The sequence below is a fragment of the Pseudopipra pipra genome, chromosome 3 (genome assembly GCF_036250125.1).
Source record: "Pseudopipra pipra isolate bDixPip1 chromosome 3, bDixPip1.hap1, whole genome shotgun sequence".
NCBI classification, from domain to species: domain Eukaryota; kingdom Metazoa; phylum Chordata; class Aves; order Passeriformes; family Pipridae; genus Pseudopipra; species Pseudopipra pipra.
Window position 1 is genome coordinate 19,225,121 of NC_087551.1, and position 19,091 is coordinate 19,244,211.

General features: G+C 40.9%; 2 protein-coding genes across 8 annotated transcripts in view; both read right to left on the reverse strand.

Moving 5' to 3' along the window:
* Window positions 1-493: 493 nt before the first annotated feature.
* Window positions 494-4,916, reverse strand: C3H1orf115 (chromosome 3 C1orf115 homolog). Its single transcript, XM_064648152.1, has 2 exons — window positions 4,502-4,916; window positions 494-2,008 (listed from the first exon to the last, which is right to left on the reverse strand). The coding sequence occupies exons 1-2, from the start codon at window positions 4,793-4,795 to the stop codon at window positions 1,889-1,891; spliced, it is 414 nt and encodes a 137-aa protein (XP_064504222.1). The 5' UTR covers window positions 4,796-4,916; the 3' UTR covers window positions 494-1,888.
* Window positions 4,917-8,277: 3,361 nt separating this feature from the next.
* The window catches only part of MARK1 (microtubule affinity regulating kinase 1), a 58,997-nt gene continuing 48,183 nt past the window's right edge, over window positions 8,278-19,091 (reverse strand). For 3 of the 7 annotated variants that reach the window (XM_064648145.1, XM_064648147.1, XM_064648151.1), the window contains 5 exons: window positions 18,794-18,894; window positions 16,424-16,582; window positions 15,359-15,613; window positions 12,504-12,548; window positions 8,278-10,372 (listed from right to left, as the gene is read on the reverse strand). In XM_064648145.1, coding sequence (XP_064504215.1) covers window positions 10,018-10,372; window positions 12,504-12,548; window positions 15,359-15,613; window positions 16,424-16,582; window positions 18,794-18,894 — 915 coding nt within the window. In that variant the 3' untranslated portion in view covers window positions 8,278-10,017. The remainder of the gene's footprint in view (window positions 10,373-12,503; window positions 12,549-15,358; window positions 15,614-16,423; window positions 16,583-18,793; window positions 18,895-19,091) is intronic. The other 4 variants (XM_064648146.1, XM_064648148.1, XM_064648149.1 and 1 more) reach the window with 3 other exon arrangements.

The following is a 19,091-nucleotide window of genomic DNA, read 5'->3' on the forward strand; positions in this document are numbered from 1 at the left end:
TCTAATGATTCATGCTGTAAAAGCACTATAAAAGATAGAGTAGTGTAACAAAATCTGAAGTTAATCTCGCACTCTTCAGGCTGGTGTGGCACGTGGGTGGTAGGATGGCCCTGTTATTACTACAGAACAGACAGCTGGTATTGACAACCCTCTGGCCTGCTGGTGGGGCAAATCAGAGGAATGGGTCTGTCCCCACCAAGAAGTTCAAGACAAACAACTAGAGGCATAACATCTATGAGTGAAATCCCATTGTGGCTATTCCTACCCCAACTCATGCAACCTGAGATCCTCAGCAGCCCCATCTCCACACCTTGCCTTTCCTGAGCATGTCCATGCAGTCTGGGCTACAGCCCTGTCCTTCTGGAAGGGCACTGAGGCCACGGGCAAAACAACGTGGGGAAGTTTACACTGCAGCTTCCCCTCAGTGGCTGGGCCACTGCTGAGAGACTCCTCCTCTGTGCACTTACTTGTGTGTGTAGGTAAAAACACGACATGGATTTCATTACTTTTATTTACAGACCAGTCAGAAAAGAGGATAAAAAACCCCCCACCTTTGATTCATTTGCTACATTTAAAACAAATACAGTGTGGTTTGCTAAGACATACAAACCCCTTCGTTCAGAGAAGGCAAAGCAAGCAGTTTCCAGTGAAGTCAACTCCTTGATTACAAACACTATCAAAACTAGAAAGATCTATAATACACAGAAAGTGCTACCAGGGAAGTCTTTTACTGCTACCACAAAAGACTGACAGAAACAAACTAACAAAATCCACAGAATTTTGAAGGCCCATAAACCACCTTGTTCCTGTGGTGGAATCAATACAAGATTTACATCCCTGGATGTGCAACATGGAAGCTGCTCCACCCGCATTACAGAGCTGAGCCATTTGATGTTGACATCCTCTGGCTACAACCCAGATACAGAAATGAAGATGGAGCTGGCAGGTTATTTGGTCCCATTCTTATACACAGCAGTTGTACATCCTTACACCAAACGTTGTATGTATTTTTTTTTTCAGATGCAGCTGGCAATCCACTTTTTTCCCTGGTGAACACAACAGAACTATTTTTTTTTATGCCCCAGCTTCCAGAAGCAGGTATGTCAGATACAAACTCTGTTCTCAGTAAAAAAAAATCTGCAGATTTCATAGTAGCAGAGGAAAAGCTTAAAATGTTGATCACAGTGAACCTTTAATGCCCCAAAATAAGAAGACGTACACACTTCATTCTCTTTCTGGGTTTTTACATCATTCTTAAGATTTAAAGGCTCATTATGTCCAGCGTTTGAAATGAACAACCATGATGCAACAAAGCCATCTGTGTCTCAGGCCACAGTCCATTTACATCCAAGTATATTTTTAAGTACACTCATAATCTTAACCTTCTTAGGGAAAAAAAAACCCACCAAACCACAAAAATACCTCAGAAAACCAAATACTATCTTTTCCTGATCCTTTGTTATCTGTTTCCTCCACTGCTTCGACAATTCCTCTCCCTACCCAAACTCATCTCCACCTCCCCAGCTGCTCTCTCATCCTTTATTTTCTTTCATTTCTCTCTCCTTCATCTACTTGCTTTTCCATCTTTCCTTGGCTTCCTTTCACACATAGCACGAAGCTCTAGAAAACAAACTCATGCCCGAGAACAAACTTCTGCTCAATCATCAAAGATTTTCCCTCATTCTTGCATTTCCTTGACCCGATCTGATTTTATAAAGCGCTGGAAGTTTTCGCAGAGAAGAGTACTCAGTCTTGGGAAAGGGGCTGGCGCAGGGGTGTGGAGCTGGGACTGTTGGTCCAAGAGGTTTCTCTGATGCAGGTCTCAAATTTAATCCTGAGAAAGCAGCAATGGCCTCACATCCCCCTCTGTGGGGTGCGTGGAGCTGCTCTAGCGGACGAAGTTTGCCACCTGTGTTGCCACCCCAAAGGGAGCAGAATAGGCCGCCGCTAATCCTTGCAAGCCGACCACCAAGTAGCGACACCCCTTCTGCAGAGCTTTGCCGACGTTCTGCGAAGAGAGATGGGGAAAGGGGATAAAAAAAATGAGAGGCCGTAGAAAACACCTTCACATAAAATCGTTCCGACCACCAGTGTCGCCGTCCCAGAAGATGAACTTCTCCCACAGCTAATGAGAGCTTGAGCGTGGAAAAACATTTTACCATCTATTTTTATATAGAAATACACACCCACAGGGTATAGTTAAACTGAACGGATGCAGCCTCCACAGGAAGCCAGGCTTTCACGTGGGCTCCTATTCAAGAATAAAATTAGTTCAAATTCACCCTAGTTTGTAGAGGTGCATGTTTCCCACACACACAGGTTCTGGCTGTGTTAGTAAGTCTAAAAGCACATAAAGTGTTAAAACTGGAGCTGAACAAGAAGACAGTAATCGCTGAGAATACATTTGTGGAAATTCTATCGCTTTTTGTCAAAATAAGATTTTTTGGCCAAAATAAGAATGTGTCAATCCACTTTCATGTCTGTACATGTTTAAGAACTCATCTGTGCACTTGCTACAGACTATTTAATTGAAAACGTTAATCTAATTTTGATTTAACTTCTGATGGTTTTTGCTCATATGGCTGGGGAATAAACAGTGCGGTCAGTTGGGGAGGAATATCATAATTAATTGTTAGTAACTCTTCATGGTGGTGTGGAACTAGATCAAAAGCATCTCTTGTAACATGGAAAACACTAAAACAGAGTAAATACTCTAAAATCAGTGAAATCCAGTCAATATTATATTTCTTGGTTTTCTTAAATCTGGATTACAGTGGTACTGTCACATGAAAACCTTCAGCTGTTGTGATACCACTATATAGCTGAATTTTGCTTGTTTTATTCCTGTAGAAACTTACTTGAAGGGAGTTAAGATGCCAAAACAAAAAGGCAGACCGATCCTGGGGGCAGAGCCTGAGGCCGGAGGAGGAGACGCGTGGCCTTCCCTTCCGACATCTGCCCTGGTCTCACTGTGTCACACTTCTTTCCTCCTTCCTGCCCTGTGTGCAGCTTTACCTACCTGGACCTTACCTGCACTTTCAGGAGTTGTTCTTTATACCAGGGCCAAACTGGCAAACCTTCCCTGTGGGAATGTCGTCTGACCAACACAAAGGGAATACGCAGTGTCCAAGAACTGGCCTGTGCTCTGAACATTGTTATAAGTGCTCCTATACCAACGGCACATGCCGCAATAGGACCAGAAGCAAAGTTATGACCTGCTGTGATGTAACCACACTCACTAAACTGCACCGTATAGATTGAGCCTGCTGGCTTGAGACAGCTTCCTACTGCATGTGACCTGGAAATCACAGTGCTGGAAACTCAAAGTATCAAATGCATCATGAAAGAATTAAATATTCTATTCAACCCTTTATGAAACAGCAGGATTTGAGAGGGAGCTCCTGACTATGCTGACATCAATTTCAAAACTCAATTTCAAAAGTAAGTAAGTAACTTTGCTGAGCTGACTGGCATTTTCTGCATGTCAGACATAGCAAGCATAGCTTTACCAAAATCACCACTTTTAAAAGAATGCAGTAGAAAGTCATGGCTCACACTGACATCTGCAATCTCTGCAGTAGGAAAAAATTCCTGACAACAGAGAGGCTTTTCTTGCTAACACAGAAGTTATTTTTTGCTACAAATATCCAAGACATACCTGAGATGTACTTAAGTGACATAAACAAGAGACAAATAATCGAATTCTTCCACATAGCACTTCTGTAACCAAAGACACTCATCTTCTGGTGGGAAGAAAATCAAACCACCAGACTGTAGGACTGGTGACTTCCCACACAGAGCAAAAGAACAGTTTTGATCCAAAATAGCTGTTACAGATGAAGAACATGTTGCACTTTTTTCTGTAACTCACAGTAGTGATTTTCAGGGGGCACCTAGAAGGCAAACTCGGCCAAGGAATGTACTGGAGGGATGTTTACCATTTCTTTCGGTCACTTCAGTAGAAGTGGAAAAAAATGCAGGCCAATTAACTGGAGTTTTAAGGAATAGTGTTAAAACAATGACGCTGAGGGAAACGCAGAACCAAGCAAGGGAAAGTACTCGTCACATGGAACAGCTTAGTGTCATTTTCACTCCGAAGAGGCAGATTTTGTACTCTTTGATCCGGGCGAGGGTCGGTGCCGGCCCTCCCCAGCAGCACCAGCTCATTCCCGGGAAGGTCCAGAGCAAGCCCGAGGGCTGACCCCGCCTCGGAGCTGGGTGCTGGCACTGAAATGCCCGAGGGACAAGGGGCACTTCCCAGAGCCCCTCGAAACAGTCGGTGCCGAGACCCCGCTGCTCGTCCCCTCCACGGATCCCCGCGCCGAGGATCCCTGTGCCGGGGATCCCTGTGCCGGGGATCCCTGTGCTGAGGGTCCCTGTGCTGGGATTCCCTGTGCCAGAGGCCCCTGTGCTGAGGGTCCCTGTGCTGGGATTCCCTGTACCAGAGGCCCCTGTACCGAGGGTCCCCGCTCCGGCCGCCCCGGGCGCGCTGTGCCCTCACCTTCCCGTACTTCTTCAGCCTCTTCCCGTAGGGCCGCTTGGCGGGGGCCCGCGGCGGGCGCAGCGGCTCGTAGGAGCCGGGCAGGACGGCGAAGCGAACCTTCCTGGACCCGGTGCCCTCCTCCTCCTCCTTCAGCGCCGCCGCCCGCGGGACCCCCGCGCTGCCCCCAGGAGCCGCCGCCGCCGCCGCCTCCTCCTCCTCTTCTCCGGGCAGGATGGAGACCTGGTCGTCGCCGGGCCCGCGGCGGGAGAACCTGCCCCTCACCTTGGCGCCCAGCCGCGCACCCACAGTCATGGTGCCGCCGGGCGCCGACCCGTCTGCGCCAACCTCCGGGCGCTTCCTCCGCCGCTGCGCCACAGGTGTGGCCGGAGGCGGCCGCTGCCCCCTCCCCGGGGCGGGACGGCTGCGAGAAGAGGCGCCCCGGCCCCCCTCGGCAGTGCGGACACCGGCCTGGGGCGGGGGCCGAGGGCTGGCGGTGCCCGCGGTCCGGACTACGGCCCCGCCGCCGCTCTGGTGCGGGGAACTTGTGTTTCAGCTTGCCGGAGAAGTGGGGACCTGCCGCGGGGAGCCCGGGATTCGATCCCGTCAGCTCAGAGGGGACGGGGGGGTCGCTGCCGCGGGGTGTAGTCCCTGCATCGCCCCCGGGCTGCTTCGGTCTCCGCGCCGCGACGGCTGGAAGAAGCCCTTGGAAGCTCCTTCTCTGGCACCGCACGCACCGCACTGGCCGACGGCAGCACCGCTTTCGGAGGTCACGCTCTTTTCCCGTCAGAGTAAAAAGCCAAGCTCCCTGATCATCCCTCTGCTATCAGTGTTCCTACCAAAGCCTCGGGTGAACAGCCTCTCCTGCGTCCAGGGCTGCACTGGGCTCCCCCTGGCCAAGGGGAAAGTGCCTAAGCCTTTGTTGAAAGGCAGAGTTTCACAGCGGCTTCTTCCCAGGTGCTGCGGGAGGCCGATAGCAGCGTGCCTCTGCTGCTGGGCGTGCTGCAGTTCAACAACTGCGCTTCCTGAGCGGTGTTCCTAAGCTGGGGTAGATCAAGAACAGCAAAATTGTATAGGGAGGAGCAGTGTAATTTATCCAAACAGTTGGTATATTTATCAATATTTGATACTTATACTAACGCTTTGGACAAACAGATGCAACGCAGGGACAAACTAATCCTTTACCATGGACTTTTCTTACCAAGGAACAAAGCCTTGAATTTCTGTCTCCCCGAGATGCTCCCATAACACTCAGCAAGTAACTCCTGCACACAGCTTTGTCATCTGCCCCAAGGTTGGTGGTTCACCACCCTCTCAGCTCCAGCCAGAAAGCTGTGATGGCCAAGTGGGCCAGTCCCACTGAAGGGTGGGAGGCATGAGCCAAGTCTCGGGTCTGTCGCTACAGAAGTGCTCTATCCCTTTCCCTGTTTCATATCAATGGCGTCACCGCTCCTGTTACCATCATCATGTTTTTAAGTCTCCAGAAGGTTGAGGTGGAGACCTAAACTCGGGACAACGTTTTGTGCTCTGAGTACATCCCAAACCAACACCTGCCACAGACGCACGTGGCACTCAGAGCTCCTCCTTCCTCTGGGCTCTGGCTGTGGCAGCGCCTGCAAGGCCCGTCTCTGAGCTACCTCCTGGGGCCGGATGCTGAGCTTTCATCCTGGAGCTGCAGGTGGGTCCTGAACGCTGAAGAGACAGTGAAACATAGTAGCACCATAGATCCATGCACGGTGCAGAGCCTGAAGCAGCGAGGTATAGGAGGTAAATATTGCACTGCTGCAGATTTTCATGAGCTACTTTCTTAGTTAGTTAGAGAGTTGAAGTAATTGCTTGATGCTGATTAAGTAGCAGCATCAAGAAATATCAATAATCTGTTTAGCAGCTGCAAAATGGGGATCTTTCATCTTGTTAACCGGAAGCTACCTTGAAAAATCTTAAAGAAAAAAAAATGCATCAAATATTTTTCTGGGGCTTTGGAAAGTGTTTATGTATAGGTTTTCTATTTATAGATCCCTTAGTGAATGCATACTTGCCCCTAAATGAGAAACAAAAATAGCAAAAGATTATGTCTTCTCAAGAGGGACAGGCCTTTCCCCAGACTGGGTTTGTAATTCACAAGTGTGCGTCATTTTCCAAATTCAACTACCAAAACCTCAGAGAATACACTTCTCAGCTGAGATTTACTGTCTCCATTTATGTGGCAGCAGGGGATTCAGCCTGTTCTGAGATGAATAGGTCCAAGGTACCCTTGGGTGTATACTTGGCATCAAAATCTCACCTCTTAACTCATGGAATTTTAGCATCATCGTAACTATATGGCATTAATGACACCACTTGCTTCTCCAGCAGTGTTGTTCACTCAGTGGAGCAGGAGTGAACATTTATACTCCTTTCATTGACCTATATACATTTTAACGTTTTAAATTGGATTGTGTGAAAAGGGATGCACTAAGTTTGGAAGTGTCTGTATACCTTGAAGAAATAATTCAAAAAACCACCCCAACCCAAACTATGCAGTAGTCCAACTGCTCACCCTACACCCATCCCAAATACCCCCCAGAAATGCTGCCATGAAATCACAGTTGAATATGTAAGCCTTCTGAAGATTTGAGGCATCCCTATTCCCGCGTGGACCTGTGAAACATGACACAGCATTTAAAACTCTTCCAAATTTCTCAAGTTAAAGCTGTGCTGATGAAACACCACACTGATCCCCTCCCACATGGAAGCCAAGAACACTTGGATCCAAAATGCAGCTTATCGAAGGAGTAACTTATATGTAACAGGTCCATAACATGGCAGCTGTTCAAAGACCCAAAACCCAGGCATTGAGGATTCAGTATGCACCATCTCAATGATTTTCATACTAAGTACACTCTCCTCGCCAATAAAAACAAGAAGTTCTGAAAAAACTCTCTTTCTTGAATCTTCCCATGTTATTCCTGCCAGGGGCAGGAGATCTGGAAAGCCAAATGCTGCATTTGGGTGCAGCTATGCCTTTCACATTCATATTATGCCCTTGCTGAAGCACCTGGTGTATTTGCAATGGAGAGCATTCGGTGGTTCACAGCCCATATTGCAGCAAGGCAAAAGGGAGGAGGACAGCAGGGTTTGAGAATCAGGGCATTTCCCACTGCTGGCATTCACTGGAAATAATGCCATTTGCAAACTGCCCCTATATATAAACATTAAATTGGCACTTTGTTCCATGGGAGAGTTAAACTAAAATTTTTAAGCTCTTTCCTCTGGAAACACAATCTGTGTTTACTGGAACATTAATACATCTCTGGTTATATGGAGCAGTGAAAAGCAGTGACAATCTAGGGCAAAGGTAGCCATGGAAAAACAGCGCCTGTAAAGCGGGAAGCTATCCTAAGTACTTAATCTACTGTCTCACAGCATGACCTATATTTTTTCCACTGAACCTTCTGAAAAGGCAAAGAGTTTTGTTTCATGACTAAGTTCATACACAGCCTCGCATTAGCACTGTGGTTATGTTCCATTTGTGTATTTTCAAGGATAACTGAACATTTATGGACATTTATGGGTAAATTGAGCAGACACACAACCCCCTCGCAAGGCTGATTTTTGGTGAATTTCTGAAAATCTCTTGGACATCTATTTCTAAGAAGTTCTAAACCACTGACAGTTTCTGGACAGTACAGGATCACTGAACCGCTGCAATGCTAATCCTGAATTCACACGATGTTGAAGATGAAGCCTGCACACCTTTAAACTATTTTGCTACCCGTGGTAATTATTGCACTTTTATAAAGGGCAAACAACAAGTATTTTAGTATGAGAACTGTTCAAGTAAGTTTTAATAGAGTGCACCAGTGAATCAAGATGACTTGCATCAGATTTTGTTTCCATGAACATCAGATAAAAAAAAAAAAAAAAGGAAAGGGGCTACAATTCTTTCTTTCCAAACACCACCCTTTTTCTAAGGCAACAATACACGTCCATTTCCGAACATAACTGTTACATAGGAAAGCTACATCACAGTACAGTATGTAAAGTCCATCTCGGTCAAGAAGCCATTAGAGAATGGCACATTTACTACACTTACAGCCTTCTAACTTAGGGTTACAGAGTTTACCACAGCTTTTTTTTTAATTTTTATTTTTTAAAGTGACAATTTCTTAATGAACTTTCTATTCTTCACAAGAGTGTGCAGATGGGGCCCATATGTTGATATTACAGTAATTACGACATTAAATAACATTGCACAACCAACCTCTATGGTTAATTCAGTACAAAAGAACAAGTATTAAAATGTACCAGTACTAGTGGTTTTACACAGTTTATAATCATTAATTATGAAGGAAAAAAATGTGGGGCTGTTTTTTTTTTTTTCTTTTCTGTAGGCAAGTGCCTAATTGCAAAGCTGCACATTACAGGCATAATGATGTGGAATAAATACAAGAAATCTGGTAAAATATTAAACACAAACAGGTTACATGGGAACAAACTGTACAACCACAAAAGCATAAATCAACAATTTATCATTATAAACAATGTATGTTTAGCTGTAAAATATTACGTGGAATTGCATGTACTCTTTGGGGGGCACACGTTCCAAAAGCCAAGCTAATTCCTGAGGTGGTATTATTAACTTATACAATTGGTCAACACTTCAGATTATCTTGTGCTATTAAACAGTCCCAATGTTAATATATTTCCATAAAATGGAATTTGTAGTATTCTGAAGGCAGCAAACAAGTGATATTTTACACCATGATATTCAAATGAAATAATTCCGGTTCTCCGTTTCGGTGCTACATTTGTTAATGGGCCATGGGAGTAAGGACTGGAATTTGCAGACAGAACACCACTTAGGCCTGGTTTCTGTTCCCCCACAGCTCTGAGCTGGCCCAAGGCAAAACAAAGTTTCTAAACTGTAAGTGCCAACACTGTAAACAAGTTTGTCTCTTTTTTCAACTAAACACTGTCCAATAACGAGGATAAGAGCCAAAGATAAGCAGGAACAGTCTCGTGTAGAACAAAAGCCAATTCCTCGACTTTTGGTTCAATTCATGAACAATCTTTAAATAATTAAAAATGGTCATGCTACAGTTGTGAAATTGTGCATTTGACTCAGGACACAAGTTTTTTAAAAAACGCATGGTAGAGGTAAGACTTATAAAAACACCAAAAATGTAAATGATAGGGAAGAACTTTTCCAACTCAAAGCATCAAACATACATTTCTGTGCAGAAATCTAGACAACTATACAAGATCTGAATTTAAGCAGTCATCTTTTTATTATACAACTCTATGAACATAAAATGAACAGAATGCTCTATATACTTACCTGTACATGTGAACATAACTTCTTTAGCTACAGTTATTTAATATAGGTCATACTGGATTTAACTTTACAATTCTGAATAACTATGTATAACCTTATTGCAATAAGGGCAATTTCTACATGGGGAGTTTCACAGGCCAATCACATTAGGCGTAACCAGTACATTCAAAGTGTAGATCATGTATGAATCTTCCCTGATCCCAAAGAATTTAGGTTCTCTTTACAGCTTAAGCTCGTTCGCTATCTTGGATGCAATGTTCTTAAATGCGATAGAAGTCCCAGATATCCTCTTGAAACGAACTCCATTGAGTGACAATCGTGGCAGTTTGCAGACTTCCATCTCCCACTGAACGAGGCTGTCTTGCCGTGCATCGCCGTGAACGCAGAAGAGCAAAAACCTCTCCTTTTGTTCGTAATCACAGTTATTAGCATCTAACACTTTCCGAATCTCTCTCATCATATCGTTCGGGTCCATAGAACTAGTGGTCTTCATACTCCACGTGAACCGCAAGGAGCGTGGCTTTGAATCTTTACTATCCTCCTTCTCTCTGTCTTTTGGCTCCCCAGAAACACTCCTGGAACAAGTCACATACAGAAAAGTCAAAACCAAAAGCAGCAGAACCAAGAGATAGAAGAGAAATACAGTTGTTGAACAGGGGTTTCTAAACTGCGACTGACCCACCACTAGTCACACGCGAGCGAATTCCAAGAGTTAGATAGATACTGCTGGAACAGTCGTGCCCCATCTCCTGCACACGTGTGCCTCAGCACAGCACTGTGCCACAGTAGTGGCACACAAGCAAAGCAAGTTTGGAAACCTCTGCTCTACAACGTTCTGATGACAACATGTGCAATGGTAACTGCAGCGGACACACGTTACTCCATAGTGCTCCAAAGAAAGTGGAATCTATGTAAAAGCATGACTGAAGTTCTGCTGATTTCATGATCTGGAGCATGCCATACACCAACAAAACTGAAGTTGAGGGACACAATCCTGAAGCATAAATCATACTGTAAAAGCAGCAGAGGAAGAAAACCCACCCTGTGATTCACAAGTCTTCAGTTAATTCCCTCCCCATCTTTTCCACCCTTCCCCCCTTTTGCATTTATTATGTATTTTTGACCTCTCTCTGTGTCAAAAGACCTTATAATAACATGTTTTATTTTAACTGATGAAGCTGAATTTTGTGCTGTAATTTGGTTGTAAAGAGCTTGAGGTCACCATTCGAGTATAGGGCCAGCAGCTTTTTCACAGAAGAAACAGCAACATGTAGACACAAAGTATTTTATTTGATACAATGACTCGGACAAAATTGCAATGGAGTAATTTCCAATTAACATTGTTAGTCTGATGCTTCCTTACCAAGTAGATTACTTATTCCACTGTAGAAAGCATTTTGAGAAACAGCACTCATTATTTTAAAGTCACTCCACAGTTAGCTACATCTGTTCTTGTCCCAGGTACCCATGATGCTGATGTCTCCCCATCTGTCACTGGGGAAAGGTGCTGTTCTCATTTTGATAAGTCTACAAACCGTCATTTTTCAGAGAGGAGTCAAAACAAGCATTTTTAATTTAACTTTCAGTGTGATCCCCAAAGAACCACATTGATATTAAGGGATAGAGCATGGCAGAGATAAGATCTCGAATGACTTTTTTAGCCCAAAACAGACACTGTAGGATGACAAAAAGCAGAGAAAGCTAGAGAATGAAAGCAAAAGCTGAAAGCAACTTCACACTTTGTTTCATTTGAACACTTGATTAACCTCTTTTCCCTTTCCACATCCAAGAATGACAGCTAATAGACTTTGAATTGAAAAGGGCTAACTTAGATAAATGCATTGTGTATTATACAGTGTATCCTGTTAAAAATGTACTAGGGTTTTTTTTTGTTTGGTTTTTTTTTAAATAGAGGCTTTCTTTTTTGAAAACTAAGTTGATACTTCGTGTAAGTGACCAGTTTAGAATGCAAACTACAATGCCTGTTCATTAGAGAGCAGAAAAATAAAGAGTTATGCACTGTGCTTAAGCACACCAAAAATGCAGAACCAAATGCTGAAACATGGCAAAAGAGCAGATATACTGGAAAATGAGCACATGAAGGAATGTTTTATTACTAACAAAGCACCTATAGATTTGTGTACAGTGGTTGCCATACAAAGTCAATATTTGGCAGTCACCACCCCTTTTGTCTGAATGTCACTTGTTTTATTTCTCAGTGCAAGGGACATTCATTCCTCAGGGACTATAAGGTGTTTACTTCTGGCAAACAGCAGCTTTAGTAATGAGCACAGTATGTAACTACAGTAAAAATTTAATAGATACATATATACACACAGACACACAGAAAATATATTACATTTTCCACTGAAACCAAAAGTAAACACCATTAAATATTTATAAGCCAAAACATGATTTGAAGTGCCTAAATGACTGGTTAACTCCTACAAGGGGCTTTATTATTCAAAGAAATATGCTTACATAAAATTTTATATTAAATACTTCGCAAGAAAGCAGATATAAAGGGATATAAAGAGGGATATAGAGGATCTCACCAAAACCCCCTCCCCCCAAATAAAAAACATTTTTGAAATACAGATTACTTAAGCACTATTCTATTTTACATCCTGATTAAAAGTCTTTAAGAAATCACTTAAACCTTGATGCGAAAGACCCTGGAGCGAAGTATTAATAGTGACTCCTCACCTTGAGGTGTCAGTTCTGCCACTGGCTTCGCCTTCACTTGGATCCCTCAAAACAAAGTTAAGGTTGAGATTCAATGATAAAGGTGAAAAATAAAAGTTAAGAAAACCTACACCCAGAACAATGTTAAATAGCTACTGAAGAAAAAAAAAAAAAGATCAGTATAATAATGTCAAGCCTAATATTGTTTAATAGTATTTTTTCACAGCTGTAATTTTAGTTTCCCTTTATGAAACCTTAACTTCTTCCAACTCTGACATGTAATTGTTTGGTTTTGTTTGTTTGTTGTTTGTTTTTTTTTCCCCAAACTGATGACAAAATTAACACATTGTTCTCAACCTACTGCAGACAGAGCAATGGCCACATGTAATTCCAGCAAGCACAGAGGAGCAGTCAGTCAAGGTGGTCCAGGGGGGCTCCACTCTGCACCCTTGTGGGTCAGGCCTCTACATGTCAGTCCTGAAAGCACTTCAGGACATGCCTATGCTTAAGCACACTCAAGTAATTAACAGTAAGATGTGCCTAAGAGTTTGTGAGACCAAATGTTTGGAGCCCAGTTCACAAAGGTTACTTCAAGATCTGCTTCAGCAAATCAGCTGTTACATTGACTTCAGTCAGATTGCTGGCAAGCTTGAGGTTAAACATATCTCTATCTTGTTGAATTAAAGTTGTGCTTTACAAGGAACTGGTTTATATTATGTCTTTTTAGTATGAGGCAACTTGAAATATATCCACACATTGTATAAGCCACCTAGGTATGTTCCTAGTGCTGCTGTACAAACATTTTAGCACCCAATTTCAATTATCTAATTAATTTAATACCTTCAAAACACCAATATTTTATTAATTACCATCAGGGAAGTATTGCTTGACATAAACCATAGATTCAAATTACTTCAATACACTATTCACTAAGCATTCTTCATTATGCATGATTTTATATACTTACCAGGAAAGGCATTTACCTTTGCCAAAAGTTAGTAAAAAAAAGTCTTTCATGACACCTTCTAGTCAAAGTATGCTTTAAAGCATTATTTCCTGAACAGTACAGAAGTTAAAAGGCACGCAGTTATGCGATCCAGCTCAAAGAACAGCAAAAAATAAAACCCTGAACCTCCACCCATGTAATCCCAGCCACTAAGTCTCAAACAACACAAATGTTAACAAAATAAAAACCACAACAAAACAACACCAAAACACCCCACCATCACCAGCAACAAAACAAACACATTCCCTACAAGGCCTTCGCCATAGGAAAATATACTTTTAACACTGTAAAACATAATAGGAAATTGTATACAAGTCTTCTATACTACGGATAGATCAATTTAAGATATGTTAATTCTAAACACATTTTACAATACTCTTCTTATATTGTGGTTTAACATAATGAAAACATTAATTCTTTGATCTCTTAAAAAAAAAAAAGGCAGCAAGAAACTATTCCTTGCAAATAACAATGAGCTATTACACAAAAAAAACAGCCTGAACTCTTTAAATTGGTTAGTTACTCAACAGAAGATACCTTCTTCCCATTTAGAGACCTACACTGACACTACAGTTGACTAATTTGCTGTAACTTTCTTTTCCCCTCTTTAAAACCAGAGGACAATTCTCTCCTTGCACCTATGTAAGTGCTGGAGATACCAATAATGGAGGATCATAGTCCTGTATCTTCAGGTTTCTGAAAAAAGAAATTAATTCATATCCTTTTTTTTTAGGTCATCAAGGGAGCTATTACTTAGGCACACACTGAAGGATCAGGTGAAATCAATTTTATGAGGAACATCACTGCATTTCTAACTTTCTCTCTTCTTTCCTCTTGTAGTACCACCCTACACAATTAATGATATTTTCCTTACAAATTTGCAACTACGAGCTTAACGTAGCCTTGAATTTAACTTTTTTTTTTCCCTACACACAAATGATAGAATTCAGTGTATACAGCATGATTCTGTAAGGGAAAGACAAATTTCCAGTATATAAGTTTGTTGTAAAACTGACAATAATGCAGTATGGACGCATCCATGAACAGGCTTAAGAATTGCAGGTTAGAAATTACACTGTTAGAAAGAGGCAAACTGAAAATTAAGCCCCCTTTTGGGAAAGGTTTTTGACTGCTAAGTCAGCAGTTACTTGATATTAAACAGTATATTTGAAAATCTTTCCCAGCACCTCTTCTCACAGTATTATTACTGTTAGCATCACTGCAGGAATGAATGCAGATCCAGGATGTGTGGGTTTTCTTCTTTCAGAATCCTGAACTTAAATTGCAAGAAGCTGGTGACATAATAGAAGAGGGTGTATGATACTGAAATATTATTACTTCCAGACATCCAGACTTCTGCCCGCTTCTAAGCTTCTCATTTCTTCACAGATTTCAGAATTCCTCAAAATAATTTGGTAATACATATTCCTTCTAAGCACAGTAATAAAATCATTGTAAATACAGCCCTTGCAACAAACTGCATCCAGTTAAAAAGTAAAATAGTTAAAATTAAATAATGACTCATTTTGAAGTCCCTGTTTTCAGTATTTAAATTAATTTGATTTTAACTTAACTGTATCATCTTTGTATTTTAGCTGTAAAGCAGGAGCAAAAACTCCTTTTGAGCAGCATTCTCTTGCTCCCTTAAGATAAAGAAGTCAGATAGCTGGTCAAACGTAACAGCTACGATATATACAGAGAAGTAAAACAAGGCAGACTCTGGAAGGAACACTCAAAACAAGCAGCATTCTAACTAAATTTATATTTACTTCAGACTTAAACTGTAAACTCTCAAAGACTTCGCAATTACAGCCCTGGTTACAGGCTGAGCTTTTAAAATTTTTTTTCTCTTAAAAATCGAGGTACTAACCTGCGAACAAACTTGGAAGTTATCTTGCTTATTATACCAGTCGAAGTCCCTCTTCTAGCATGTGCAAAAGCACCAGTTTCATGGGATGGTGAGGCGGGTGGTCCATTGTAAGTGGCATTACGCCGCTCCCTCAGCTGCTCCCCATGGAAAGTGCTTCGACTTGAACTCCCCCGAGGAAAGCGGGTTCGGTCTGGAGTGGTAGTGCTAATACTATGAGCAGACGGGGAAGCAGCAGGCACTCTTTGAGTTGCACTGCTGGGAAAACAGAAGCATGAATAAAGAGAAAGACTGTGCTAAAAACCCTCCTACATGACAACCGTTCTTCGAAGACAGGAAAGAAACCCCACTCTTGATTCTTTTTATTTTAAAAACTGAATCTGCTACTGATTCGCTTTTATGATTCATACTTAGAAACGATCAAGAGATATTTTCATTGTAAAATCAAGTTATCTCAAGTATTAGGAGCAGTTAAAAAAAGTATAGACAGAGAACAGGACAAAGGAAAAAGGGAGAAAAATCTGTAGCAAAATCTGGAAGCGTTCCCAGCCCTCTTCTGAAAAAATGTGTTCATCAAAACCTTTAACACAAGCACTCCCAAAAAACTTAATGGATATTTCTTAAGTAATTGTCTGACAGAAATAAATGTGTAAAGCTATTCAGGCAGTTAATGGTAAGAACAACTATACTATGGTGCTTTTAGACACAAATGAGTTTAGCAATCTACAAATCAGAGAGGTTAACATTTCAGTACTTCATCTGAATTTACGGTGGCCTGTGTGGTACGGTCCTGTCTAAAGTAGTCAAATTTTTAACTTGAGTTTTCCAAAAGTTTCCAGAGGGAGGCAGTCAAGGAACTTCTTTAACTGTATGCAAACATGTTTGTCATGAACAAAACCAGGCTCAAATCATCTGTAATGCCCACAGTCCTTGAGTAAGCTACTGCTTCAAAACAGAATGCAATGTGACACTTTCGAGTAGACTACAAACATACTGAGGCCTATCGTGAACTGAACAACAGCATTTTTGAACTGCACAGCACTAAAGAAATAACCACCCATTTCTTACCTTGGTCTGTAAGCTTCAGTACCATCTTTGATGGTTGGCAGTGTAACTTTTATAGGATGACCAGAGGCAGACATAGACTTTTGATGTCGAGGGCGCGTGGATACGGAGGCTACTGCAGAGCCTCCAGAAGATGTGCTACTCGCAGACATTTCCGTCAGGCTTTCGTCGTGGCAGCAAGGCAGGAGAGGTGGACAAAGGGAAAGGGAAAAGAAAGGTTAGTGTAAAACCCTTTAAATGATTTCTTCTAGAACACAGCGAGTGCTGTTTAAGTAACCAGAAGGACTGAGTGACCAGGCTGTCTTAGTCAGCTAAAGTAAAGAATACAGAATTGTGAGAAAATTATGTTCATCCATAAATCAATTCACCATAAATCAATTCACACATGCTAAGTTAGGGCCTTTTCATTCTCCCCAAGGTTAAAGCTTACACACAAAAAGTAATGAAGAAAGACCACAAAGAACACATAGATATAGGAAAAAATACTGAAAAACAAATTTGCAAAAGGCTTAAAGAGATTGATTAAATAGACTCTCCTTTTGTGGATACCCCTATTTGCAGTTAAAACAAACATCTAAAACTCGAAACATTTGGAACTGCTGTCACACTATCACTTGGAAGTGACTTTGTTTTTAAAGGACAAATTTGTATTTCTCCTCTGGACTATCCCAGTCCCTGCTAGGCTGAGTCAACCCTTTCAAAGTACAGTTTCTTCTACCGGTACTTTTATTTCTCCTTCCGAAGTGGCAAGAAAGATGAAAGTAGTGGCAAAACTATTGTGTTATTAATTTTTAAAAGAAAAGTCAAATGACTTAAGGCAAACTACAGCTTTGCCTCTACAAGCCTAAGTGAAATTGCATTAATAATGTATTAGCAACTACAGTCCCAAAGCTAAATAATACCAGTAGCAAAGAGGTAAAGATTTCAGATTAATAGTTCGATGACACAAGACATTCATCTGCACCAAATCCAGATACAACTGCAACACAATGTCTTGTGGGAAAGGCATATAAAACTCAAAAAAAATTCTTCATTTCTCAGAATATGCCCAAAGAACTGAGTATGATATTCATTGCACTCACAAAAGGAACAGGGATTAAGAATCTTTATATAGAAATATATATTTTCTATATATAGAAAAAATTAAACTGTAAAATGAAAAACTTTGAAATAAAATTCCTACTTTTTAAAGTGTTTTTTGTACTAAATCTCTTGAAAGAAAAAACTACCTATCTTTGCGAGATCAGAAAAAAAATATTGTAGCATATATTTTAACCCTGTATCTGAAAAAAATGTTATTTTCTTTCTTTTCAAAAAAGGATTCTTACTACCTTAGTTTCAAATATTTTGAACGTTACACAAAAATTTGAGGAGACACTTTTGAAAGCACCCATCCAATAATTTGAAACTAATACTGAAAATTAGTTTTGTGCTTTTTAATGTACCTCCTTATAGGACTTTAAAAACTTTTTTAAATAGCTGTACTTTACAGGTTCCACAGCTCATCATTTTATGATAGATGAATAACCCTATACTTCTCTTATTTCCAAAATTACATGCATCATTAAAAAAATTAAAGCTCTGTGACAGAAAAGAAAATCAAACTAGTTTACTAGATTATGTTATCTCATGCTATGGATTTTTTTGTTCATTTTACATTAACTGTTTTATTTGAATAGCTTAAAAAACATCAGAATAAGAGTTGTTACTTGAATCTAAAAAAAAAAAAAAAAATCCAGATTTTATTACTCTCCATTAAAGCCAATATTTTGCCTCTTAGTCAGGTACAGGGCTTAACTAACACCAAGGATGAACAAAGGGCATATTTAAAAATCCCAGTAACTGTGGCATTGTTAAATACAACACTATTTAACAAAACATAATAAACTGAGCATAATTATTGTCTCATATAAAGACACAATTTGGTTACCATCACTACAAATATATTATTTAGACCAAAAAATTGTATTGAAAATGACTAACAAGTTTTAAAAATGTCAGTTTTTTGAGCTATTACGGGGGAAATGAAAAAGGATCAAGCTCCACTGTCAGAGTGATCCATCGGAAGTTCTCCACAGTACATCTGCCCACTTAGCAATTAGTTGTTAGCACGGTTATTTTATTCTGTGTTGGAAGGCAACCCTTGGTAATAAATGTGGTTCCATTCAAAGAGGCAAAGGCTGATTGACACATGTAGTTAAAAAGTTCACCACAAACACAGAAACAGCAGTGGAAGACAAGATGAAAACATACACTTGAACTTTATGTATTTCATACCATGCTTCGTAATGCTATTGATTAATTGCATAACCTGCTTCTTCTGTGCCTCAGTTCTTGTACCCAAATTAATAAGCAAGAAAAGTTGAACAATACCTGTTGTCCTTCCCATTCTGTATTGCAGAATAGCGATCTGAAGAACGCTCACAAACGTAAGTGTTCCTCCTTGTCATTCCACTACCAGAAAACACATTATTCTAGAAGAAAAATAAGACTAAAATTAAATACTTTCTTCTACTGTAATTATGTTGTACAAAAATGTAAACATCAGAAGCAAATCAAAACAGCATTTCAACTGTTTATTTGTATTCTTGAAGTCTGCAAACGTACTAGATTAATCTGTTGACACAAATCATTTATACCAGCAGCTATTTTATCCAACAGCTCATTCACC

Excerpts from the sequence above, each read along its gene's own strand:
- C3H1orf115 (XM_064648152.1), bottom strand. The coding sequence starts at position 4,795 with ATGACTGTGGGTGCGCGGCTGGGCGCCAAGGTGAGGGGCAGGTTCTCC. Across the intron at positions 2,009-4,501 it reads GGCTGAAGAAGTACGGGAAG|AACGTCGGCAAAGCTCTGCA; the intron begins GTGAGGGCACAG and ends CTCTCTTCGCAG.